General features: G+C 39.0%; 1 protein-coding gene across 2 annotated transcripts; it reads left to right on the top strand.

The window, feature by feature from the left end:
* The first annotated feature begins 323 nt into the window (after positions 1-323).
* On the top strand, positions 324-25,753 carry STEAP4 (STEAP4 metalloreductase). Of its 2 annotated transcripts, none has more exons than XM_004007963.6 (5): positions 324-424; positions 16,159-16,616; positions 17,239-17,766; positions 18,972-19,136; positions 21,195-25,753. In XM_004007963.6, exons 2-5 carry the CDS (start codon positions 16,161-16,163, stop codon positions 21,456-21,458), a joined length of 1,413 nt encoding a protein of 470 aa, XP_004008012.2. In that variant the 5' UTR covers positions 324-424; positions 16,159-16,160; the 3' UTR covers positions 21,459-25,753. The 2 variants fall into 2 exon arrangements, with proteins under 2 accessions (XP_004008012.2, XP_042104616.1); XM_042248682.2 differs by having other exon boundaries at positions 324-556.
* Positions 25,754-27,358: the final 1,605 nt, after the last annotated feature.

Raw genomic sequence — 27,358 nt, 5'->3', positions numbered from 1 at the left:
GTGATGTCTTCTCAGCTTTTCAAAGTAGCCTCTCTGGTTCCTTCAGAAAAGGGGTCCTCCTCAGCCTCTCCAAGCCTCAATCTGCCAGGGATACACAAGATCTCAAAGGGTCTGGGGAAAATCCTTTAAAAACCCCACTGGCCGGAGATCAATGTCAACATTTGCAGCGACAGTGGCAGCACCGGAATTTCTGGTCCTCCCAGCTGTCTGGGATTCCCAGCTTGAACTCTTCCTGGAAGCTTTCTTCACCGCTTCTCTTGCGCAATCTAGCGAGCCCTCCTTCCGCTCTCGGGCTTCTTAAACCGAGTGTGGCTAGGCGCCGGAGACCAGAGCACCGAGCAGCGTCCCCTCCCAGCCTGGCGCTGGTTGCGCACTGCAGCAGCAGCGCGGGACCACAGCCGCTTCGGAAGCACCTCTCCCGCAGGTGGGTCATACTGCTGCCGGCCTACGCCTGGTACCTTTCGCCACAGGGCTCTCCTCCCTTATCAGCTTCTGCCCACCTCGAATCCCTGCTTCCAGGACTCTGCTCCGCAAACCTGCTCGCCCTGGGAAGAAGGTACAAGACCACCCAAGGGTGTGGCGGGATGAGTTAAGCAATTCAGCAAGCGGCTTGCTTCCAGGAGTTTTCTCTCTTGCTTCCTCGGGGTGCAGAGGAGCCCTAAGAAGGAAGATTTAGGGCTTTGGACTCCTCTCTGTATCTTACTTCTAGATAAAGGCAATCTCAGATCTGAGCACACTTCCTGGCCAAGAGCTGAAAATGCGTCCTGAGATTTGCAACTGCTTCCATCCTTGATCTTTAGCAATTGTTTTTCCAGAAAAATCTGCTTTGGAATGTAATCGATATGAAGAGTAAATAAAACCTTTGGTTCCCTGTTTGTGCAGAGGCAGCTGGAAGGTACTTTCCCCCTCTGGATAGTAATTTTAAAACTTTCTTTAGAAGATGTCTGGTCTAAAGGAAAGTCAACTGGATGGAGAATAGGGCAGGGGTGGGACTATTCTTAGTTCTAATTAGAAGTTCAACACCTCAGCCTCAGTTTCCACACACATAAAATAAAAGATTATTGGAGCAGAGTAGCCACAAAACCCACCTCTAACAAGGTAAAAACCCATGACTAAAGATGCTTGCAGGTTTGAAATACACTGAAAACTTCATCAATGATATATGTGTAACTAAGAAATTTCTTTCTTCATAATAATGCAGGTTTCACTTTTTTAGGGAAACTACCCAGTTGTGGAGAGACAATCTTTTTCTACTGAATACCTTGGACTTGCACCATTTTATCATTCAGAGAATACTCTCAGCTTTCCAAACCAATTCTTCAGCCTAGCTGTGTGAGAATGTCCTATTCCGTATAAATGACAGTCATATAAATGTCACTCACATGAAAGAACATTTTTTTTCTGATACAGTAGGTGTAATTTTATAAAATGGCACGTTTATTTGAAGCAGTAACTTCTTTGAGATATGGCCTTTTGCAAGGCCCCAAGTTTTCCAGAATGCTGTGATTTAACACGATATCAATACCTGCCTGTATTCCACCTGCATGGCAAACACCACCACCCCAGAAAACAGGATGAAGCCCTCCTTATTTATCAGGCTTGGAGGTTGTAAAGTAAATGGAACATGTGTATGGAGAAATTGGGTCATGGCACTCTCTCCATCCAGTAACATTTATGGTGTTGCTGAAGTTCACGCAGCAACCTGAGGTTCAGAAACCAGCCTGTTCAAGGCCTCACCCCTAATTTGAGAATGATTTCCAGATGCCTGCCTTGCTTAAGCTTGCTAACTGGTGTTAGAAGTAAGCAAATAAATTTTTATAAACCTGTGCTTAAATTGAAGACCCTGAGCCTTGTTCTGAACAGTTTTAAGAAAAATAGATTCATTTATCATAGAATTTCAAAATTGAAGAATGCTTGAGCAGTCACTCCACATTTCCTCAAGGACCAGCCCTCATCATGCTACCATTATTCATGATATTATTAAAAGGGTATAAATTCTCTTGTTAAAGTTTCCTGAGTAGCTGATTCTGAAGTTGCCCTCAGAAACGCATCCAGTGTTTCATGATCCTCACCACCCAGTTCTCTTTGGAAGTCATTTGGCTCTTTTGTCAACTGCTATTTCAAAATTATTTCCTTTTAAAATCTTAATAAAGTTACTAAGCTACTAGAAGAAAAAAAATACAGTCACTTTTCAAACTTGAAGACTTGCCAGGGCACCTTGTAGGTTTCCTCTGGATTATCCTCTGAAAAAGTGAAAAACTCTTTTCAAAGTGTTAGTCACTCAGTTGTGTCCAACTCTTTGCTACCCTGTGGACTGTAGCCTGTCAGGCTCCCCTGGCCATGGAATTCTCCAGGCAAGAATAGTGGAGTGGGTAACCACTCCCTTCTCCAGAGGATCTTCCCCACCCAGGGATCAAACCTAGGTCTCCTGCATAGAAGGCAAACTCTTTACCATCTAAGCGACCAGGGAAAAAGTGAAAATTAGTCACTCAGTCATGTCTGACTCTTTGCTACCCCATGGACTGTACCCTGTCAGGCTCCTCTGCCCATGAAATTCTCCAGGCAAGAATACTGGAGTGGGTTGTCATTTCCTCCTCCAGGGGAATCTTCCCGACCCAGGGATTGAACCTGGTCTCCTGCATTGCATGCAGATTCTTTACTGTCTGAGTCACCAGGGAGAGAGGTCAATTATTCAGTGTCTGCAACTACATTTACCTATAACTCCTACTCTAACAGTCTAGGACATGCTGTGGATAGTGAAGTTTTCTGTGTGGGATTAATTTTTTTTGAAGTTACAATTAGGCCAGAAGTAATAAACTTTATAAGGCCTCTGAAGTCACCTGTTTGAGTGCTTTTGTACATCCTTCTGTGCTTTGTACATCCAAAGAGAACAGGTCATTAGTTAACGATGAGGACAGTTAACTATGAAGAGTTCCACATTACATGTCCCACCTACTAAGATATTTTAAATGACTTTTGGGTCATTTCCAAAATGATTTTAACTAACACTTGTTATTTTATTGAGAAAGATCAGGCTTGCAAGGAATAAAGCTAATAACTAAAGGATAACTAATGCTGAAAACAATACATGATAAGAAAACATATTTGGCCAACATACTTAAGCAATTTGTTCTTACCAAATTATTATGGAAAAAGGATCAAAGAGTGTTTACACTGTTTGAAGATCATCTTTCAGAAATACATCACTGCAAAAAAAAAAAATATGCAATGTTTTACTCAAAGAAGCATTTCCACCCTAATTAACTAGGCAGGACATGACATCCTAATCTGAATGCTTCTCCACAAGGTTCTAGAAGAGTGTTGTCTGCCATGTGTAAAGAAGCCTTACCATACTGCATTTTGATGGCTGCATATTTTTGAAGTTATTTTGAGAGACATATGTTACTTTTAAATGTAGATGATATGATCAGTCTTCATGTCAGGATGAAGTTCACTTTTCATCTTAGAAGGAAGGCAAATGTATGCAAAGGATAATATTGAAAAGTCAGGAACTATAATTCTGAACACAAAGAAATCTAAGAGGTAACTTTATATAACTATATAGCATACCTCTTGGGGAAGGGGGTATCAGAACATGTACTAGACCATAGCTTTTGCCTTAGCTCCAAATAAATTGAGGGAAAATAATGGTTCAAGCACAGAACCAAGTGCTCCAATCAGATTTTCACTGGCGATGGCTCAATAACTGAGAAGAATCAGAAAAGGAGAACATGGCTAATGGTCCACACTGATCATACATCTTTCATATACACATCTCAGTTTATAAGGCATGGAAATAGCTTTGAGCTCAAATAAAGCAGTGGCTGAAACAGTTATGCACAGACTTTGGTAAACTTTCTTGTTCTGCTTCCCAGGCAGATTAGCGCCCTTCTCTGTACATTCAATGTCTTCACATGTTATTTTACAGCAGTTTGATTATGTGTCTATATCCTCTCCAAGACAGGAGCCCCATGAGGACAAGAACAGTCTAGTTTATCACTTTACCCCTCTTATGTAGCACAGGGCCTTGCACAGAGAGGTTGTCCAATAAATCTGTCAAAAACATGCAGTGTTTCTGTGTATCAAGACATTGCTGATACACTAATTATTTTTGAAAGATGCTAATAATTATGGACATAGGAGGTTATATGCACAGATACTTCCAGTGCTATACTAGTTAAGAGGGTCAAAGTGTTCAGATTTCAACTACCTGCCCTTTGGGAAGAAGCATGAGATTGCTTTATACTCTACAAACATAAAGTAAGTAGTGGAAATTATTCTGCTTTTTTAAAAGAATAAATAAATTGTAGGAATCTTGGTATTTCTTCTAATTAACCTTAATTTAATAACCCTATTATGTTGCTATCTTGGGTAAGATTCATAATAAATTATGAATAAACTGTAATACTTTGGAATTTAATTCATTTTAAAGAGTGACATAATACAATTAATACATTTAACTGAGGTCATGAAAGTTGGAATATTGAATTTTTAAAGGTTTTAATTAGTTTAACTTAAATAAAACACTTGAGCCTTTCTTTTAATACCTGAAGGCATGGCATAAGAAATGAAGCCTACTGATTAGCTAAAAAGAACTAAGTTACATCAAATCATTCTTATTTTAGAAATGGCTATTTATTTTCCAGTACCCAAGTACTGCTATTAAAGTGATTTCTTCATTGTATTCAATTGCCCTGGCATAGCAGTATGGGATATGGGAGGCACTTGAGGAGAAAACAATCAGTAAGTTGGTAAATGATACATTGCAGCTAATAATGGTTATCCCAAACTAAGATCCTAAACTCCTTTCTTTTTTTTAATGCATGTCTGAAAAATTCAAAAATATGTCTTTGGGAATGATGATACACAAAAAAAGTCCCTGTATCTATCTTCTGAAGGGAGTCAAGAGTCTAGCAGTATCAGACTTATAGCCCAAATTGTGTTAACTCCATGTGTGGGGTTGTAAGGGCCTGGGACCTTTGCTGGGGTAGAGGGACCCACATGGATTCTGTTTTCATTAAGAACCTATGAGCCTGAGTCTCCCTAAAAGAGGGGGAGAGGCTCTAAGGAAAGAGATTTTAAGGCTTGAAGTCCAGAGTCAGGATTGAGAAAGTGTATCATCCTATCAGTCCAATCATTTTCCCATTTCCATGGTCCCAGGCAGAGTCTTGGAGAGAAGAGACGGAGAAAGAGCCAGTGTGTGCCAGTAAATGAATGGCTAAGGAAAAAAGCACTTGCTGATTTCTATGGCGTGAAATCTCCAAAGTTGGCTGATTTCAAACTTTCAGCTGGCAAGCCACCTCCAGCCACACCACACCACTAAAAAGAGCCGCGATTAAAAATCTAGGAATTAAAAAGGAGGAGCTGATTCACTAAAATCTATTTATCAACCAGCAGTGCCCTCAGGCTTGTATATCTTAGTATAACATGAGAAGGGGGAAGGAGTTTCAAGAGCACTTTCTCTCCTGGGTAAGAAATGGAGCGACTGCAAGGCCAGATCTTTCCATACAGCTCGAGCTCATGGGGTCTTGGCAAATATTAAAGGTACTCTGGCCATTGGGAATCCTTGCCTCCAAAGCCAAATTAAAACTGAAAGAAAATGGTATCCAAATGAAGATGAAGGAGACTATATAAAGGACATATAAAGCACCCCCAGGAGATTTCTAAATATTGTAAGGAGATTCTTTGAAACAGATTGGAGTTACACTCCAAGGGAGAGAGGGAAAAAGAATCAGATCCACAGGTTGGCAGTAATCAATATTCAGATAATTCCCAGTGGCCTCAAGGTGAGGATAAATGACTATTTATAGAAAATTTATTTAAACAAAGTTAATTCTGAAATGATAGAATAAATTCCTAAATGTTTCTGACTACAGCAATCCTAGAAAAGCAAAATCCACTAATTGACACTAAATATTAAATGGGCTTTGCAATCACCAAATTAACCAATAAGCAAATGCTCAGGTATTAATAGTATGTACAAGTCAAATGCCACCAAGTCAGTGAGATAGAGTTGTTTTCCTGATGGTGAATTGAGGTAAATGACAGATCTATAAGAAGTTGCTCAGAATTTAGTATGTAAACAGAAGTCAAGGTAAATTAACTTAGACACGACTGAACCCCTGACCTCTCTGTCATGAGCCCCAGATTTAATCAAATGAACTAACCAGCCTAGACAGGGGCTAATGAACCTACATGATAAAATTCTTAGTCAGGGACTCATAAAACAATCTTCATTTATCTTGACAGATGCAACTGAGATCTAAATGTGAAAACACATATTAGAAAGATCCTTAACTGGATCACAATTCCATCAAAGAACTAATATTAAAAATAGAGTTTCACCTAAAGTATAATTCAAATAGATAATACAGATCTGCATCACATTGCTCTCCTGATAATTCATCGGATGGTAGTGAAATGCTACTGACAGAATCATTTTAGCTATACAGCATGTCATAGCTAGTTTTACTTACTAGCAATCCTCGTGGATATTTATCCCCATAGAACATCAATGTAGAAGTTTTATATTTAGCTATGTTCTTGTTACTTTGTACAACTTGATTAGTTTCCTTTTGTGTCATTCTATTAGACAGCATAAAAACTAATCATCGGTAAATTAGGATGCTATGAGATATGTAACATTTTCTCCCAAAATAATTGAAATAATTAGTTTTTTAGCAACCAACCTGCAGTGGTTTCTTTATTTAGACTAAGGGCTTTAGATGACAGATTTATGCTAGTCTATAGCTATTACTAACAGCTACCTCTATCTACAAGGCTAAAATAAGAAAGGTACTATTATATTTTCAAATAACATATATAGACTGAAGATTGAACTGTCAAAAATTAGAAAACTCCATTGATTATGGGCACATTACATTTTTTTATAAACAACAATCAGTGGTCTTTTTAAATCAAGGTCTTCTGATTTTGCTACAATAATATATAACTGTCAGTAAAAGAATATGTACTTAAATGTAAGCATGCTTGCTCTCCCTAAAGAGCCTTGATCTCACTAAATACAGAAATAGCTCCGTGAATAAATAGGATGGGTTCATGTATTATTGTAAGGTTTTTCTTAAAAAAATTTTGACCATATTTTGCTTTCCAGTTATCCCTGGGATATATTAAAATAAATGCTCTGAATCACAGGAAGGCTGGACTAGCTACAGAACTCCCTCCTGCCCCTATGCCTGGTGAGGAAAGGAAATATTTGATTGATGGCCTTCAGCTCATTACAAATATGTTGTCAAGTCATATAGGGCTTTCAGAGTGAAATTCAAAAGGAATAATAAAACGGAAAGAAGGACTAAGCAGAATCCCTGTTTACAGGCATCAAATTAAAATGAAAAATCCCTGCCATAGCGTATGGAGTTTTAAAGTGTTATTTGTATTCTGACTCTCTGGGAGGTGCCAAGCCAGATCACTGGACTTGGAAACAGTAACCCTGAAGGAGGGGAGATGCGTATGTGGAGAGGACAACGTAGGAGGAATTCAAAACCTTGTGTGAAAACTCAGTTCAGAATTCAAAGCTGAATTCTCAAAGGGAGACAAGGACAGAATATCTTTAATACTGGTTTCGTCCAAATGTAACCAGGATATTGTATGGCACCAAAGGAGAGGTGCTATGGAGGAATAACTGTAGTAGATTCATGGCTGGATTGGATCAAATTATAACTTGTGGCTCATGGAAACTCATTAAAGATTCCTTAAGGGAGTTACAGAGCAAAGCCTACTAAGTGTGTCTGGCATCCCTTGATCCTCTCCCTTGGGGTGCCTGAACACTCTTCAGTTACCTTAAAAATAGGAATTCTAGGTTATTGATTATACCCAGCCAATTATTACTTAGAGGAAGAAATCTTAAAGCAAGTGAAATGTTTCTGCAGCCCCTTATAATCTCCTCCATAGGCTGTTCTCCCTCTGCCTTTTCCCTCCCCACCATCTCTCTCCAGTGGTTCTCAGCTCTGGATGCTTTTGAGAACTCATTTGTTTGGTTTGTTTTTTCAAAAAAAAAAAATACAGATTCCTGGGCCCAATCTCAGAACAATTGATTCAGAATCTCAGGAGGTGGTACCTGAGCATTTAATAGCATTGATTTTTTTTGGTATAAACATTTAAAAGATGCAAATTTTGTCATTCTATTCCAACATTTCCAAACAAGACATTCAGATAGCAAATAAGCAAATGAAGAAGTCCGTACCTTAAATTGAATACTAAAAAAGAACAAACTATTTGCACAAACTATTTACACATGCACCAACTTGGATTGATCTTAAGGGCATTATGCTAAGTGGGAAAAAAAAAAAAACAATTTGAAAATGTTTCCTTTTGTGTGGTTTCACTTACATAAAATTCTCAAAATGATAAAATTACAGACTAAATATTAATGACTTTCAGAGGTGGGGGAGGTGGCAGAGAGGGGGTCAGGTATGACTATAAAGGGGGTAGTAATGGAACAGCTCTGCATCTTGCTTGCAATAGTGGCCGCATGAAACTACACATGAGATAAGACAGCACAGAGCAACACAGCCAATGTGCTGGTGTCAGTCTCTCAGTTTTGATGTTGTCCTCTATACGTGTTGGAGGAAATGGAAAACGATGCACAAGAACCTCTTGCACTATCTTTAATCTTCCTGTGAATCCATCATTTCTCCCAATAAAACGGTTTCCTTACTAATATCAGTGATTTGTTAAATATAATCATTTAAAATATGAAATTTTTGTATCCTGTTTGGACATTTCCAAATTCTTAATACTCTACTGCAACTGCCAAGTCGCTTCAGTCGTGTCCAACTCTGTGCAACCCCATAGATGGCAGCCCACCAGGCTCCTCCGTCCCTGGGATTCTCCAGGCAAGAACACTGGAGAGGGTTGCCATTTCCTTCTCCAGTGCATGAAGGTGAAAAGTGAAAGTGAAGTCGCTCAGTCATGTCCAACTCTTAGCGACCCCATGGACTGCAGCCCACCAGGCTCCTCCATCCATGGGATTCCCCAGGCAAGAGTACTGGAGTGGGGTGCCACTGCCCGATAGTTTATTACAGAAGTGATTGCAAGGAGAAGGAATGAGGTGCAAGGGGCTTAAAACAGGGAACAAGGGAAAGACAGGACAAGAGCCCATTAAGCTGGCCACTGTTAAGATGAGTGAGGGCTTCCCAGGTGGTGCTAGTGGTAAGAACCCACATGCCGAAGCAGGGGACAAAAGAGATGCGGATTTGATCCCTGGGTCAGGAAGATTCCCTGGAGGAGGAAATGGCAACCCACTCTAGGCAGTACTCTTGCCTGGAGAATTCCCATGAACAGAGGAGCCGGGCAGGCTATAACCCATGGGGTTGCAAAGAGTCAGACACGACTGAGGTGACTTGGCGCACACACAGATGAGTGGTGCTCTGTTGCTCTGGGACTTCCAGAATTGCTCTGGCACTTTCAAAGAAGTCTTATGAAATGTGTCAGAACTGTGTTCCAGACAATGAGAAGGGAAGCCCTTATCCACGGAGTCCTGTCCCCCACTGGCCTCTGATGGGGACATGGGTTGTACATGTCTGAGTGCCCCGACCAAAGATCAAGAGATAAAAGATTTAAAGCCCCAAAGTGAGCTTCTGTTAGGCAGTGGAAACAGAGCAGAGCTCAGTTATTGCCCAGTGACTAGAAATAGAACCAGGAGGATTTAAGTGCAACTCAAGATGTATGCTACACAATTATCAAACTTAAAACTTCTATAACAATACAGAGTGACAAACTGCCCAATGGAATAACTATATTTCTTTCTTTTAACTCCATCAGTGATATTTTAATATCTCCTTATTGTTTCTATATCTTTAATTTTCCCAGGGATGTCTCTGAATATTTAAGAGTGAAAATAAATTTTAATGGTTGCGGTAACAGCCCAAGTGTGTTATATTGGATTTCCAGCTGCATTTTAAGAGGAAAATATTAAAATGTGAAAGAATTACAAATGAGGGAAATTCACACTTGAGCTGTTTTTATATCTATGTTTTGATAAATACTTATGTGCTGAAGCCATTTCATACATGGTTTTACTTATAAGAAATAAGTGGGGAAATGGCTTCCCAGGTGGTAAAGAATCCACCTGCAATGTAGGAGACTCAGTTTCCAACCCTGAGTCAGAAAGATACCCTGGAGGAGGAAATAGAAACCCACTCCAGTATTCACACCTGGGAAATCCTATGGACAAAGGAGCCTGGTGGGCTATAGTCCATGGGGTCATAAAAGAGTTAGACACAACTTCCAGACTAAATAACAAGTGGGGAAAGAAGTTTCTTAAAAATTACTGAATGTGATTTCAAATAAATTTGATAGATTTCCAATAATTACACTTATAGAATTATAATGAACACTTAATTTATAGAATTTATATAAATACTAAATTAATTAGATATTTAACAGATTGACTAATTAGATTCCAACTAGTCCATCCTAAAGATCATTCCTAGGTGTTCATTGGAAGGACTGATGTTGAAGCTGAAACTCCAATACTTTGGCCACCTGATGCCAAGAGCTGACTCATTTGAAAAGACCCTGATGCTGAGAAAGATTGAGGGCAGGAGGAGAAGGGGACGAAGGAGGATGAGATGGTTGGATGGCATCACCAACACAATGGACATGGGTTTGGGTGGACTCTGGGAGTTGGTGATGGACAGGGAGGCCTGGCGTGCTGTGGTTCAGGGGGTCACAAAGAGTCAGACAAGACTGAGCGACTGAACTGAACTGAATTAGATTAAATTATCGCATATTAAATATTATCTTAAGAATGGCCAGCTTATTGAGTACTTATCATGTCTCAAGAATTGTTCTAGGATACATTAATTCATCTGGCCCTTACAATGTCTCTAAAGTAGGTACTACAGAGCTCTCATTTCACAGATAACGTAACTGAAACACAAAGAGCTTGAGTAATTTGCCCAATGTCACACACTAGTAAGTAGAGAACAAAATACTAATGTAGTGTAATTAATATCTTCAGTGTTTCTTAAGTTTATGAAAGTTTAGAATAGATGCATGTGGGGGCCACATGATCAAAATAAAGTCTGGACTCTCTCTCTGCAATGATTCAGTTCAGTTCCGTTCAGTTCAGTCACTCAGTCATGTCCAACTCTTTGCAACCCCATGAATCACAGCACACCAGGACTCCCTGTCCATCACCAACTCCCAGAGTTTACTCAGACTCACATCCACAGAGTCAGTGTTGCCATCCAGCCATCTCATCCTCTGTTGTCCTCTTCTCCTCCTGCCCCTAATCCCCTCCAGCATCAGGGTCTTTTCCAATGAGTCAATTCTTTGCATGAGGTGGCCAAAGTATTGGAGTTTCAGCTTTAGCATCAGTCCAATGAATACCCACGACTGATCGCCTTTAGGATGGACTGGTTGGATCTCCTTGCAGTCCAAGAGACTCTCCAGAGTCTTCTCCAACACCACAGTTCAAAATCATCAATTCTTCAGTGCTCAGCTTTCTTCACAGTCCAACTCTCACATCCATACATGACCACTGGAAAAACCGTAGCCTTGACTAGACGAACCTTTGTTGGTAAAGTAATATCTCCGCTTTCTAATATGCTATCTAGGTTGCTCATAACTTTTCTTCCAAGGAGTAAGCATCTTTTAATTTCATGGCTGCAATCACCATCTGCAGTGATTTTGGAGCCCCCAAAAATAAAGTCTGACATTGTTTCCACTGTTTCCCTATCTATCTCCCATGAAGTGACAGGGCCAGATGCCATGATCTTCGTTTTCTGAATGTTGAGCTTTAAGCCAACTTTTTCACTCTCTTCTTTCACTTTCATCAAGAGGCTCTTTAGTTCCTCTGCACTTTCTGCCATAGGGTGGTGTCATCTGCATATCTGAGGTTGTTGATATTTCTCCCAGCAGTCTTGATTCCAGTTTGTGCTTCTTCCAGCCGAGCATTTCTCATGATGTACTCTGCATAGAAGTTAAATAAGCAGAGTGACAATAAACAGCCTTGATGAACTCCTTTTCCTATTTGGAACCAGTCTATTGTTCCATGTCCAAGTCTAACTGTTGCTTCCTGACCTGTATATAGGTTTCTCAAGAGGCAGGTCAGGTGATCTGGTATTCCCATTTTTCCACAGTTTATTGTGATTCACACAATCAAAGGCTTTGGCATAGTCAATAAAGCAGAAATAGATGATTAAGATGATCCAAATGAGAATATGTCAATAAAGACATCATCCATCTCACTGCAGGAGACCAGTAACTTTGTTAAATATGTATTTTGCTTGCAAATGTTCATTCCAATTTAAAGGAGAGAAAAATAATATAATAGGACAAATAATGAAAAAACTTGATAGGACAGACAGGCACACTGGCATTCTTTCATTACACTTACAAACCAGTTCCACAAAGTAAAAAATTATGGCATCATTCAGCAGTTTGAGGGTTTGAGTTATAATAACTGTTAACTGATTAGAAATATAATATAGACTGCTACACTAGTTTGCCTTTGAAGATGCTGCTAAGAGTTTTTCAAAGGCATAGCTGTGTTTCCATATGATGGGTTCTGATCATCTCCAGGTGCTTTCTCATATAAAGTCACACCCTTCGCTGATACAGTTCAGGATATCAGTCATCAGCTAGTTTATAAAATGATTCAGTTGTTGTGATTAATTCAATTATTCAAAGAGTTTCTGTGGAAGTATATAAAAGTCTTATATATCTTGTCCCTTTTCTCTATAACTTCTGACTACTTATAAAAGTCTGAAAGATCTGCCTGTAATAGACATTAATACATACCTTCAGATAAGCTCAGGTAAGAATTCCTTTTTTTCTAATTTGAAAAGATACATGCATTCCCATAGAAGTGCTATTTACAATAGACAAGACAAGGAAAAAAACTAAATGTCCATCAAGAGATAAAGAAGACATTGTACATATAAACACTGGAATACTAGCCAGTCATAAAAAAGAATGAAATAATTTAATTTGGATGCACTGAAATAAAGAAACAAAGAAAAAAAAGAATGAAATAATGCAACATGGATGGACCTGCATACTAAGTCGCTTCAGAGGGGTCCAACTCTTTTCTACCCTATGGACAATAGCTGGCCAGGGACCATCCCTGACCATGGGGTTCTCCAAGCAAACATACTGGAGTGGGCTGCCATGCCCTCCTCCAGGGGATGGTCCTGACCAGAGATCAAACTCACATCTCTTATGTCTTTTGCATTGTCAGGCAAGTTCTTTACCAGTAGCATCACCTGGGAAGACCCCAAAGTAACTTAGACAAAGACAAATGTCATATGGTATCACTTACATGTGGAATCTTTTAAAAATGTTACTAATAAACTTATTTACAAAAAAGAAATAGACTCACAGGTGTAGAAAACAAAATGGATGGTTATCAAAGCAGAGGGGTAGTAGGGAGGGGAGATAAATTAGGAGTTTGGGATTAACTTATAAACACACACACACATATATATATATATATATATATACATATAAAATAGATAAACAAGGACTAACTGTATAGCACAGGGAACTATATTCAACATCTTGTAAGAACCTATAATGGAAATGAATATGAACAAGAATACACATACACACATATATATATATTTGCTATACCCTGAAACTAACACAACATTGGAAAAAAACAAACAAAAACAAAAAAATTCAGGTATTTTCCATAAGCTAAATTGAAAAGGGCAAATTTCTGAACTTCTTTTAAAAAGGTGAAAGCTTCATATGCTCTGCAATCTACATGAAATTCACTATGTCTGAAGTGAATAGTGATTAGGTCTGGTTTGAAATTCCACATCAAATTTATGGAGTTTTACTTTAAATCCATTTGGGTGAAAGAAGCAATGTCCTTAATACCTCCCCGCCCCACCCCACCAACTTCTCTCTCTCTTTACCCCTGCCTTCCTCCCAGTGTCCACTCTATTCTCATTCAGCTTCCTCTTCATCATGCACCTCTCACTGTGCCTGACACATAGAGCAAACTGCAGCTTACAACTCCAACGGTCCACCCCTCCAATATCATCCCATAAATATTTATCAACAAGTGCCTGGTCCATCACAGTCAGTGCTCTTTCTAGCCCTGAGGATGCATCACTGAACACGAGGCTACCACCCACTGCCCCCACAAAAAAGATTAACTAAAAGCTTACACAATACACTGAATATCGGGAAGAGAATTTTTTTGAGAAAAGTTAGTATTGAATTAAGAAATAATATTCTTTGAAAATGGAGAGTATCCTAGATGATTTTATTAGATCATAAAATCTTCAAGAACTTTTATTTATTATTAATTTAAATTTCAAAATCTTAAAAAGCAACATAGTCAGATGGTTTATAACTTTATATCAGTTTATTTTTGCCCTGCATTTCTTTTACATTGGGTAAGATTAAGAAATCTTTTACTATATTGAAGTCATAAAGTTTATAACCTTTCCCCTCTAAGGTTATAAAATAATTCTCCATGGCCTCTTACAGTTCTATTATAGGTCCATTTCTTTAAAAAAAAAATACATTTCAAGCCTTAATATATTTTAAATTTACCTTGGGGAAGAGTGTGAGTATAGATTAAGCTTTTTCTTCCAATTGGTTATTTAGTTGTCATATTAGCTACTGAATAAGCCATCTTTTCTACATCAACTTGAGATGCTAATCTTTATCATATAAATTTAGGTTCATTTCTGATTTTTTTTCACTCTATTCCACTGAACATTTGTTATTCCTGTGACAGCAGCATGATATTTTAGATTTAAAATATTTAATAGAACTGGTCCTCTGTTTATTAGAATAGAACTAGCGCACTTTTCAGAATGTATAGATTAAACCAGAGAAAACTGACATTTTTGTGAAGCTGAGGCTACCCACCCAGAGACATGCTGTACATTTCTATTTACATGAATCTTCTGAGTCTTAGGGGAATTTTAATTTTTTCTTCATTTGGATCTTGTACATATCTTGTGCGTGTGCATACTCAGTCGCTAAGTCATGTCTGACTCTTTATGACCCCACGGACTCTAGCCCACCAGGCTCTTCTGTCCATGGGATTTCCCAGGCAAGAACGCTGCAGTGGGTTGCCATTTCCTTCTCCAGGGGATCTTCCCGATATATATCCTGTATCTTAAGTTCATTCTTAAATACTATCTCTATTTTGTTGCAGCTGTAAACAGGGCCTTTTCTTCTATTAAATCTTCAAATTGGTTTATTTTTCTCATATGAGAAAAGCATTGATATTAATTGAGTGCCCAGACAAGATATTGAATTGCTTTTATGTGTATAGCAGTTTTTCAATTGACTTTTGAGTTTTCCACGATTACAGTTTGATTTTCTACCACCCCTTTTGAATTTCTATACCTCTAATTTCTTTCTCCAGTACAAGTGTGTTAGCTAGAATCCAAACAGTAATATAGGATATATATATTTATCTGGTTTATGACTTTATTAGGAATATTTCTAGTAATTCTCTTTAAAGTATGAAACTGTATTCTAGGTTGAGAAAGATACTTTGTATGTTAAGGAAATATATATTCATTCCTTTTTAAATAAAAATAAAGAAAAACTATCAAATTTTAATGTAGGTCCACTTAGCATACATAAATATGGTCATATTTTTCTCTTTAACCTTCTAATATGGTTTATTCTATTAATAGATTTTCTAATACTGAATTTATAGAACTAATCTTTACATTTTTAGAATAATCCTATCTGATCCAAGTGCACTGTCTCCTAAAAGGCTACCAGATATTGTTGGTTAATTTGGGATTTTGCATTACTAAACATAAATAAGTTGGTCTATAATTTCCATATTAGTGCATTCTTTGTCAGATTTTGCTCTTGAGAACTTTGGGAACTCAATAATGTAAGTACTAATGTAATAACGTAAGTACTCAATAATGCAGTATCATTGTGATACACATCCACAGTTTAAGACCACAACTGGTAAATGTCTTGGGTTGTCACTGCATTTATTATCCAATACAAGATTTTGTTAAATAAGACATATGAGAATATATGAGACAGTTTTTACTCCTTCCAAACTTTGTCAGGAATGTGCTTGAGATAATTCATCAGAAGATTCAAACATCACTCAATCACTGTTTCCTTGATATAATTTTCATTCCTTTTTACCATAACATTCATATTTTGTTTGGGTATTTGATTATCTTTCAGTTATGGAGAAAATTTCTACAGATGCATTTCCTCTCACTATTCATTCTTCAGAAAAGCAAGAAACTGTATGCATTTTTGGAACTGGAGATTTTGGAAGATCACTGGGACTTAAAATGCTCCAGTGTGGTTATTCTGTTGTTTTTGGAAGTCGAACCCCCCAGAGGTCCAGCCTGCTGCCCAATGGTGCAGAGGTCATGAGCTACTCTGATGCAGCCCAGAAATCTGACATTATAATCATAGCAATACACAGGGAACATTATGATTTTCTCACAGAATTAACCGACGTTCTCAATGGGAAAATATTGGTCGACGTCAGCAACAACCTCAAAATCAATCAGTATCCAGAGTCAAACGCAGAGTACCTTGCTCAGTTGGTGCCGGGAACCCATGTGGTAAAAGCATTTAACACCGTCTCAGCCTGGGCTCTCCAGTCAGGGGCACTGGATGCAAGTCGGCAGGTAAGATTACAAGATAGATTTACACTCCACCTTTAAAAAGTAAATGTCTTAATATGCACTTACCTCAAAGATTCTAAAACATAATTTCAAAAGAAAATATTTTATTTTGCTAAGATGTGCCATGAATAGCTTTTCTGGGTTTGACAAAGTAGGGTAACCAATTGTAGTGATTCATTTCCCATTATCTATACCCTGAGCTTTCAGCTTGATAGAACCCAATGATGTCAACCTCTAGAGGCCTCCTGTCAGTACTAGAAAATAACACCACTAAATTGTTGATGGATATCCTTTCCACTCCCATTACTTTGTATGAAATGGGTTCCATTTATTCATCAAGATTAAAAGCAATCCATAAGTGATATAGCACCCACAAATACAGAAGAGAACACAAGTTGTTTGTACTGCAGGAAACCAAGTCTAATCATATCTATGCCATATGCCTAAGCCACTCTCAACTTAAAAGCCTGGTATTTAACTATCCAACATACATGTGCAAGTCTAAACCATTATCTCGTTAAATATGCTCACTCTACAGCCTTATTTCAGAAGCAGTAACTACTATATAACACCGTCCTCCATTACTAAAGAAAGAATAAATACAAAATTAATTATTTTAACCCAGGTGTTTATCTGTGGAAATGACAGCAAAGCCAAGCAAAGAGTGATGGATGTCGTTCGTAGTCTTGGACTTACTCCATTGGATAAAGGATCTCTCGTGGCAGCCAATGAAATTGAAAACTACCCGCTACAACTATTTCCAATGTGGAAGTTCCCCTTCTATTTGTCCGCTGTTCTGTGTGTCTTCTTCTTTTTATACTGTGTAATAAGAGAAGTAATCTACCCTTATGTTTATGAGAAGAGGGACAGGACATTCCGTCTGCCTATTTCTATTCCAAACCGTGTCTTTCCAATAGCAGCACTCACACTGCTCGCCTTGGTTTACCTCCCTGGTGTTATTGCTGCCATTCTGCAGCTGTACCGAGGAACAAAATACCGCCGATTCCCAGACTGGCTTGACCACTGGATGCTTTGCAGAAAACAGCTTGGCTTGATAGCACTGGGATTTGCCTTCCTTCATGTCCTCTACACACTTGTGATCCCTATTCGTTATTATGTACGATGGACATGGAACAACAGAACCGCTACCCAGGTAAATCTCTACTCATATGTATTCTCCTATTTTTAAATCAAAGAGCAATCTTGCTACATCATATTCCATTTCATAATTATAGAAAATCACTCTTCTAAACATCTTTATTTTTTAAAGCAGCTACAATTATTAGACAGTTCATGTTTGTCTTGGGGAGTTTATTGTTTTACTTTGGTTTTTTAACAAATCCTGTTGAAATCTCACGTAACTATTGAAGAGTCAAAGTTAGATTCCCAGGTTCACTTGGATCCATATCTGTATTCTCAGGATTCACTGGTACACAGATGTGAGGGCTCAGGAAAACCTAATGAACCTACTTGAGTTACTTCAATAAATGGAAGCCAAAATTTAAAGTTTCTATTTTTATGCATGCTACTTTCTTTTGGAAGTCCAAACATGAATCAGAGGAATGTAAACAAATTTACAAAAGGGTGTTTATAACTCCATTAATGTTTGTCTTGTGGGATGCCATCCTCAAACAATTCTGAGCAAATGTCAAAAACTGTATTCTGCACAGTCAAAATTTATTCAGAGAGAATCAGCATGGGGTGTCTTAAAGCAGTCCCATAGAAAGTTCTATACATCAGTTCTGGTTTGGAAATAATTGGTTTTGATCAATCCTACTGCAGTGTCAAGGTTTATTAGTCAGTAACTCATTGATGGTGTGTCTGTGGGATTTCTATACATTATTTCCGTAACAAATACATAGCATGTCCTTGGGTAATAGTCATGTTACAGGGGCCAGATTTCTCTCAAGATGTGTTACAACAGACCTGAAGCTACATTCCAAAAAAAAAAAGGAAAAGAACTCAAACTTTATGTGTGTGAATAATCAGCATATAAAGCAGGAAAACAGAACCCTGATGTAATCGTTTGAGAACATCAATTTTTGCTTGGGGAACAAGAAGCCATATGGTAAAGAAGGTTTAAGTAAATGTTTACTTTGTTTTAGGATTTACAGGGTCAATTAAAATTCTCTATATAATTTCTGGAGTTAACTATCATAGTAAAGTCCTAATAGAACCAATTACTTTTTCTATCAAAAAACATAATATCTAAGTGTAATTATTTTCTGTGACTCTTCAGAAATGTTATACAACTTGCGTTGAGCAAAGAAACGATGTAGAGGTATTTTTTCATCACCTTAAAAGTTTGGGCAATTTGTAAAAAATGAAATTTTAAAAAATTGCTTCTAACTATTTTAGGCAATAACCAAGAAAGAAAATCCATTTAGTACCACTACCTCCTGGCTCAGTGATTCATATATCGCTTTGGGAATGCTCGGATTTTTCCTGTTTGTACTCTTGGGAATCACTTCCTTGCCATCAGTTAGCAACATGGTCAACTGGAGAGAGTTCCGATTTGTCCAGGTAAAAGGACTTCATGATTTAATCTACTTTTTAATGCAAAATGATTCTGAGTTTACAAATATTCTGATTTTTCTCTCATACCCGCATAAATTTTCATTTTGCTCCATCAGTTCCCTAGCAATCACATAAAAATAGCAACTGAAACAAGTTCAGATTAGAAAAGCTAAACTCGAACCCAAAGGCAGCTTCCATGATGGTTTGATTTCCTAGCAGGACAAGATTCCTGACCACTCCCAGAGACACAGCTAAGAGTACAGACTGAAAAGCATCAACTACTATTGAACCCTGTGTATGGAGATATACTAGGCTCAGGGTGGAAAGAAACCCAAACACAAAATTTCTACTTCTGAAAATCAACTTTAGAATATGGACTTATGGGTATAAAACTTTCTATGCTAGTCTGTCATCGTACCAGATTCAGTGCTGGTCTGTAAGATGGAAAATTAGTGATTCCACACATCAACCACCAGATACATCATTAAAGGCAATTAGTAACTAATCTTGTAGACCAGCGGTCTTCAAAGTGTGGCACCTGGACCACCACCAGCAGCAGAATCACCTGGGATCATGTTAGATACAAATCCTCATGCCCCTCCCCTACCAAACTGAATCAGAAACTCTGGAGGTATTGAGGCAGGAGTTAGATGGGCCCCAGGTTGAACAATTTCTCCCTGTGGACGAAAACCCCGTAATAGGAGAAACTCCATAGAAGCAGGATGATGGAGGAGGCTGTGCCCTGCACAGATACCAAATTAAAAAAACACACACACACATTCCTCATTCTTAAAGTTAAGGAGACCTCCCCGACAACACATGCACAGAAAGGCTTCTTGGAGGTAAAAAAGGGAGGGTGTGACACCTCATAGTAAGCAATGTCAACTACCCATGAGCCTCTTCACTATTCACTAGACTCCATCTTGGCAAAGAGATGAGCTTCCACACATGAAAGGATCCTGAGATATACCAAATATGGCCTCAGGACTACACAAATCAAAATGATTGGCCAAAGGAAACCCGGAAGAAATGACCCATAAAAGTAATTCAAACTGCCACGAAAGGGTGACTAAGCAACTCTCTCTCTCTGAGCCTGCCCATGTGTCTACCCACACATACTCTACTCTTTTCCTCCTAATAAACACTTTGTTTGCTTCAGTACTTTTTGTCTTTGTAAGGGAATTCTTTTTGGCAAAACCAAAGGGTCAGGGTCTTGTCACTGACCACTGGTCTAGTGGCTAGGATGTGGTGTTCTCACCACCTCGACCTGTCCTCAGTCTCCGGCTGGGAACTGAAGCCCAGCTTCAAGTCGCTGCAGGCCGAGGTCATCCGAGATCATCCAAAATCAGTAAGGCCCAGCAGCTGGTTTGTTTTCACAAGACCTCTGGGTGATTCGGAGGCATATTCCTTGAGAACTAGTGTAACGGAATAGACCATTAGTAACGGAAGTCAGAATTGCACTTCATAGAACTGTTTGAATTCAAAAGTCTTACAGTTTCTCCCAGAGACCAAATGCAGTCAACATTTTCTCATGTTTATACCTTTATTCAGACGTTAAGACGGAAATAAACACTGGGCTTTGTATGTAGGCCTAAACAAACAACCAACCAAAAGTAAAGTTTGCTAACTGCTGTTTACTGCGATACCATTCAGCTAGTATCTGCTTTTAGTCAGCAACATACACTAATGCGGTATTTCTTGAGGACATACAGTGTTTTGTTCATCTCTGGCCTCCAGAAAAGATGATCCAGGAAGGAGTGTTACCCTTGAAAAAGAAGGTACATTACTTATTCAAATGCAAAAGAATCTATTCCTGGGAAACTTTCTCATCCAGTTAGGTTAAGATGAAACCACCAGGTCATTTGTAAGGAGTCTTTTCTTTTTTTTAAATGTTACAACGATCATCCTGAAGGAGAGTTAATGTTTTTTCAATTCTTGGCAGTGTTCTAAATACTACAGGTTTCAAAGGCTTGTGGCTTTGACGAATACCCTTCACTGACGCACAGTATTTCACGTGAAAATGTAAACAGTGTTAATGTACATGTTTTTGTTTCTTGTTTATAGTCCAAACTGGGTTATTTGACCCTGATCTTGTGCACAGCCCACACCTTGGTGTACGGTGGGAAGAGATTCCTCAACCCTTCAAACCTTGTGTGGTATCTCCCTTCAGCCTACGTGATTGCGCTGATCATCCCTTGCACAGTGCTGGTGATCAAGTTCATCCTCATCCTGCCATGTATAGACAAGACCCTTATGCGGATCCGCCAGGGCTGGGAAAGGAACCCGAAATACTCAGAATCGGCATTGAATGGAAAAACAGATATTTAAAGCAAAGTTCCAATTCACCTGGACTTCTTAACCATGGCGTTGCAAGTTTAGAGAAGAATAATTAGTGCAGTGAAGAAAGTGTGTTTCTCCCCCCATGGGCTGAAGTTTGTGAGCAGAGAAAGAAATCATGCCTGACTTTGAGAAATGGGACACCATTTAATCTCAGATCCATGTGGAACCACTGCTGGTCTCTGCCTCTCCTTTTTCTGGAGGTGGGGGACTGAATCGCCATTAGCTTTGTGGTTTCACAATAAGAAGCTTCTTTGCTGTGGGCAATATGCATGACCTGATGTCTTGCAAAATCCAGGGGAAGTACACATAGTTTCCTTCTCTGATTCAAGGGCTAGGTAGAGTGAAAGAGAAAATACTAAGATGGTGGCCGCTGATCAGGGCTTTATTAGATCTGTCTGAAAAAGAGGGCCAAGGAAGCAAAAGGAATGAGATTTTTATTCTGGTTTTTGGAAATGCAGGTGATTATAAATATTGCCATGGTAAATTCTGTAGTTATGTGAGCTTTTTGATATTTTTTTTTACCAACCTGGATATGTAGTGTGGGGAATTATTTTATAAAACAATAAAGATTTCACAATAGATTAGAAATAATCATGGACTGGATATATGCAAACTTATACAGTTGTCATAAGATCGTTCCTTCACAAAGGAATAAGTATAAAAAAAGATTGAGTTAAAAATGAGGGATATCCACTTGGATTTCCTCAATGTACCATAAGTGAAGAAGAGTTGATAAAAGCCCTAGTGCAAAAAGTTTTAAAAAAATTGAATAAAGTTTATAAAGTTTATACCACATCAGGTTTACTATTATTTAGGTTATGTGCTATGCTTTGTAAATAACATATTCCAGATTTGTTCAGTATTAATCATCTATGAAATGAATTGCTAGTTGCCGGGGTCCAACCCGGTGGATCCAGGGAATTCGAAGGGTGGACGGCGTTGGCGTGGAAAGACTTGTTTATTTATTAATATAAGATTAGATTAAGAAACTATAGTGTAGTAAGAAGATTAAGTGGAGGAAGAGGGCTGAATAGCTTGGTTTATGCTGAAGACCAATAAAATTCCAGACAAGGAATTTGCACCATCTACGTTGGGCCACCGGCACTCGCTTGAATATCTAAGGGTGCCTTGCCTTAAGCTCCCTTTCACACGGGTCTTAACAGCCAGGGCAAGTAAGTAGACCTGGTGAGCCTCCGCGCCCCAGGTGGAGATTCAGCCTGAAATTAGAGTAAAGAGCAGAGAGAGGGAAAGGGAGAGAAGAAGAGAGAGAGAGAAAGACATGGGGGAGCCAGAGTCCCAAGAAACCAGGCCGAGAGACTAGTTCGAGAAACTGGTCCGAGAAGCTGGCCCCATCCTTTATTGTTCAGAAGGCCTTTTATACTTTTGATAAAATATGGAGATCAATGGGTAACACAAAATTATGTAGCGTTCGCAACCCAGATTCTTTTTGTACATCATTTTGTATACAAAAGGTCTCAGGTGATTTACATTATCTTTTGGCCAAGAGGCTTGTTAACAGTTTTTGGCTCTCTTCCTTAATGAATGTTAATTTTGTTTCCCCTGAAGTGTTTTTCTTTAATCTACATCTCCTTAAAGCACTAAAGTTACATCTCTATAGAACAAAGGTGCAGTGGGTTATAACAAAGAAGGTACTTAACTCAAAGATCTAATGTTGCTAATACAAGGTCTACTACTTGTTTTTCTACATACCAACTATATCTACAAATAAAGGATATGAAAATTTGGCAGCAAGTATTGACTCAACAAATGAAACTTTTAATCAGTCCTATTCTAAAGATTTTGACTCCTCGGAAGCTCCTACATTCCTAGGATGTTTTAAGCTTCCTGTGCCTCCTGCAGTCAGGAGGCCTCAAACAATCACATGCGCAGCTGTACGAGTCCTGCAGGCAGGCTAGAAAGCCATCGGAGGGGTTTTTGGATTGAAACACTCTTTCAAATGCAGAAGACTAAAGCCCTGAATTGACTTTTTCCAGAAAATGTCAGAAGAGTAGAAAAGCAGAGCACAAAAGCCGGCAGATTTTTGTTGGGGTACATGCTTAGGAATTTCCAGAGGGGCCCCTGAAGTCTGAGCACGCCTTGCGTATGTCAGCTTCCTTCCTCATGACCTTGTCACGGGTGGGATTCCTCACACTGGCTCCCGGCAGCTAGTATAAAAAAGTAGCTTCTATAATTTATCATAGTTTGTTATAAATTTAAGCAGTGAAGTTAAATGAATAATGAAAGTGTAAGTTGGACAAATACACAGATGAGAGAGAATTTTGAAGTCTTAGGCGAGAGAGGTGTGAGCAGCAGTTTGTAATAGGAGACTTGGTTCTTTCTCAAGTCCTAGCTGGAAGGCAGGATGCTTTTCTCTGCTTTTCGGTGATAATGATGCCATTTCCAAGATGACCTTCAGCAGGATTAGCCTTCCTGGCTCATACATGGAGCTGAGAGGAGCCTTATGTATGACCTTTCCACAAGCCGAAATAACCAAAAGTCTTCAGATTTGACAGTTTTCTGCCTGCCTCATACAGGCCATTTCTTTTACTTTTTACTTTCACTATCATATATTCTATATGACATTATACAAAATGATTACAATATATTAAAACATCACCCACAATCCAGAATATTTTTCTATAAAATGTTTTGAAAATAGTTCTACCTATACTGTATATTCAATTGTGTATCCTTCCTTTTTCACTTAATATACTACAGCTTTGTTTGCTTACTTACATGCTTTATGTATTGAATCAGTGGCTTCATGATATTACATCAAATATGCATTTGTTTTACCACTGCTCTAATTCAACATTTAGGTTACATCCATTTTTTACTAAAACAACATTTCAGAGGATACCTTAGCACTTATAACTTTAGTGTGTATTTTAATTTACTTCTTCAGAATACTTGCAAAGAATTGGGATTAAAAATTAAAAAACGTTGAATGTAATTGCCGAATTATTTCTGAAGTTAATACCACTGGCACCATATGAAGATGTTGGTGTCATTATACCCTTCAGTTCAGTTCAGTTCAGTCGCTCAGTCGTGTCTGACTCTTTGTGACCCCATGGACTCCAGCACGCCAGGCTTCCCTGTCCATCACCAATTCCCAGAGCTTACTCAAACTCATGTCCATCAAGTCAGTGGTGCCATCCAGCCATCTCATCCTCTGTCATCCCCTTCTCCTCCCGTCTTCAATCTTTCCCATTATACTCTTACAGATTTTTTTTTTAATTTCAGCTTGTGTTAATGAGAAGACACCCAGAATATATGATCCATTCATTTATCCTTGATCTACTCAAGGATTCAGAAAAGCTTGAGACTTTGAGCAGAGCTGTGCTGTGTGGTGAAGACCCCAGGGCATCAGTGAGAAAGACAAGGCAACTGTCACTGCTCATTCATTCTATTTTATGCAAAATACCCAAGTATTGTAGGGTTGGCCACTGCCTTTTGGCTAGATAATTGGTTACCTGAAGGTTAAGTACTATCCAGGCTAATCTAAAGGAAACCTTTGGGGTTAACCATGTTCCTTTTTTGGTAAAAGAGTAAGATTTTTACTGGCTATCTGGTCCATTACTAAGACTAGAAAATGCCACTCTTAGGTTAAACAAGGGGCTTCCCAGGTGGCTCAGTGGGTAAAGAATCCGCCTGCAGTGCAGGAGACGTGAGATGTGGGTTCAGTCCCTGGGTCAGGAAGATCCCCTAGGATTTAACATGGCAACCCACTCAAGCTTTTAAAAAAAAAAAAAAAAAAGCTTACCTACAGTAAAAAGGATTCTGCTTTTATAACCTAGTAAAAATGTTCTTCCTGGGTACTTCACAAAAGGCATCCAGGAAGCCAGATATTCCAGAGCACCCCTGGTGGTTTTGGCATCACAGTGCATTGCTGGGCATGACCCTCAGCCTCACCCACAAGGCTCCAAGCCCCAACAGCTGACCAGAGAAGCTGGTTCCCTCCTTTCACCCCTTCCAACATCCATTCCCAAGCCATCAAACCAATGTGCCCATCCTAACACAGCTGATTCTCCCAGTTTCCTTAAGGTGGAAAAGAGTTTGAAACGGAAACAGGTGTGTCGTGTGAACTACAGTTCTTTTTAACGGTTCCAAACTATTCTTCTACATTAAAAAAGTCAGACTAAACTTCCTCACTCCTCATACATTTCCTGTATTCTAGGAACATGTTTATTATACGATAGACCTTTTATTTTTGTATGTATTCCCCGTATTAAGGGATGACTGCTTTTGGAAATGTGTACTCATTAAAGATTGTTTTAAAAGTTTTTCCAGTTGAATAATCATTCTGGTGTTGACTCATCTGCATTCCAAAGAAAGTGTCTTGAAGGTTTTGGTTTACAGTAGTTCCAGCATCTGAAACTAAAAATAGTTTCTTTCAGGGATAAGGAAAAGGAAAGGAAGTACGGTGACTGGAGAGCACGGTAGTGGATTTCCAGCTTCAAGTGATACATGCCTACGCTCGGCGCATGACGTGTCCCAACATCCTGCATGCTTCATTTTTTACCCTCAGAGAGGGAAAACGCATTAGCTGGTCAAACAGGTAGGGGGTCAAACTATCCCACACTGGACTTTTGGAAGAAAAAAAAATAAATGCCTTCCTTCATTCTCCCAGGTGGATGCCACCCAGACAAGGCAACTGCCTTAATGGGTAGACTGATTTCAAGTTGCATTTTAACCTGTGGGACCAGACATGAAATGCCTTGGGCAACTGAACAACTTCAGCCCTGATGAGTGTTACCTTTCTTTTGAAAGCGAAATAAAAACAGATAAATAAAGAAAGGGTCAGCAACCTTGAGTAAGCTAGAAACCGACAGAACAAAGTCCCTTTTAGAAAGCTGCTTTAACTAGAAATTGCATTCAAGAGCTCTCCATGTGTTTACAGTTCAAGGATCACAGAAGAGTCATGATAACAATGAATGCAAATATAATGAGTTTGATCACTAGCAGCTCAAAAGGTTCTGGACCTCCTCCTCAAAGCAAGGTGGAATGGCAGTCAAGTTGCTACACACAGAGCTTGCAATTTCCATTCTCCATTGCGACTGTCCACACCACTACCCTTTTAATACACACACACCAAAAATTTCCCTGTATGATTGATCCTCCGCTACTTTTCTACAGTGAGTTAAGATCACAATATTGAAAAACCCTCCAGTCTTCCAAAGCTTCATTCAGTAGCATTCAGGAGAAGGGGAGTAAATCACCCTTCTCTGCATTACCTTTCTGAAGTTTACAGCAAAGCCCTGAGCTCTCAGATATGAAGAAACAAGAAATCGATCCAACTGAAGAGGGAGAAGGATCAGGGGTGAAGGGGAAAGCAATGAAAGTTGGAGTAAAGGGGAGCACCGACCAGCAGGGTCCTGCACCCTGCCTTAGCCCAGCCAGTTTCCTCCTTTCGTCACTTCCAATGTCTCTCCCTCCCCAAACCATCAAACCAGTTTGACTATCCAAACACAGCTGACTCCTCCAGTTCACATAAGGTTCTACCTGTTTCCTGCTAGGAAGGAATCTTGGAAGGCTTTTAATGATGATGACTGTATCATATTATGACCAAACACTAAGCACCTGACATGCAGTACCTTATTTCACCCTCATAACAACTGTCTAAAGTACACTTATTATTACCATTTTCCAGAAGAAACTGAGCCTCAAAAACACTGAGTGCTTTGAATAGATAGGGGCAAACATGGGATTGGAATCCAGGCCATCTGAGTCCAGGGCCTCCAAACTTTCAACACCATAGTACAATGGAGGACCCTCATGTGCTCCTCCAAAATATGCCTGAGGATCCATGTATTAGGCTGAGTAGACTGAACCACTGGCAAACTTTCTTTTTAATATTTTTTAACGAGAGCCTTAAATATTTTTGATTG

The sequence above is a fragment of the Ovis aries genome, chromosome 4, assembly GCF_016772045.2.
Source record: "Ovis aries strain OAR_USU_Benz2616 breed Rambouillet chromosome 4, ARS-UI_Ramb_v3.0, whole genome shotgun sequence".
In the NCBI taxonomy this organism is placed as follows: Eukaryota; Metazoa; Chordata; class Mammalia; order Artiodactyla; family Bovidae; genus Ovis; species Ovis aries.
Note: the sequence above shows the minus strand (reverse complement) of the source record. Positions and strands in the feature narration are given on the sequence as shown.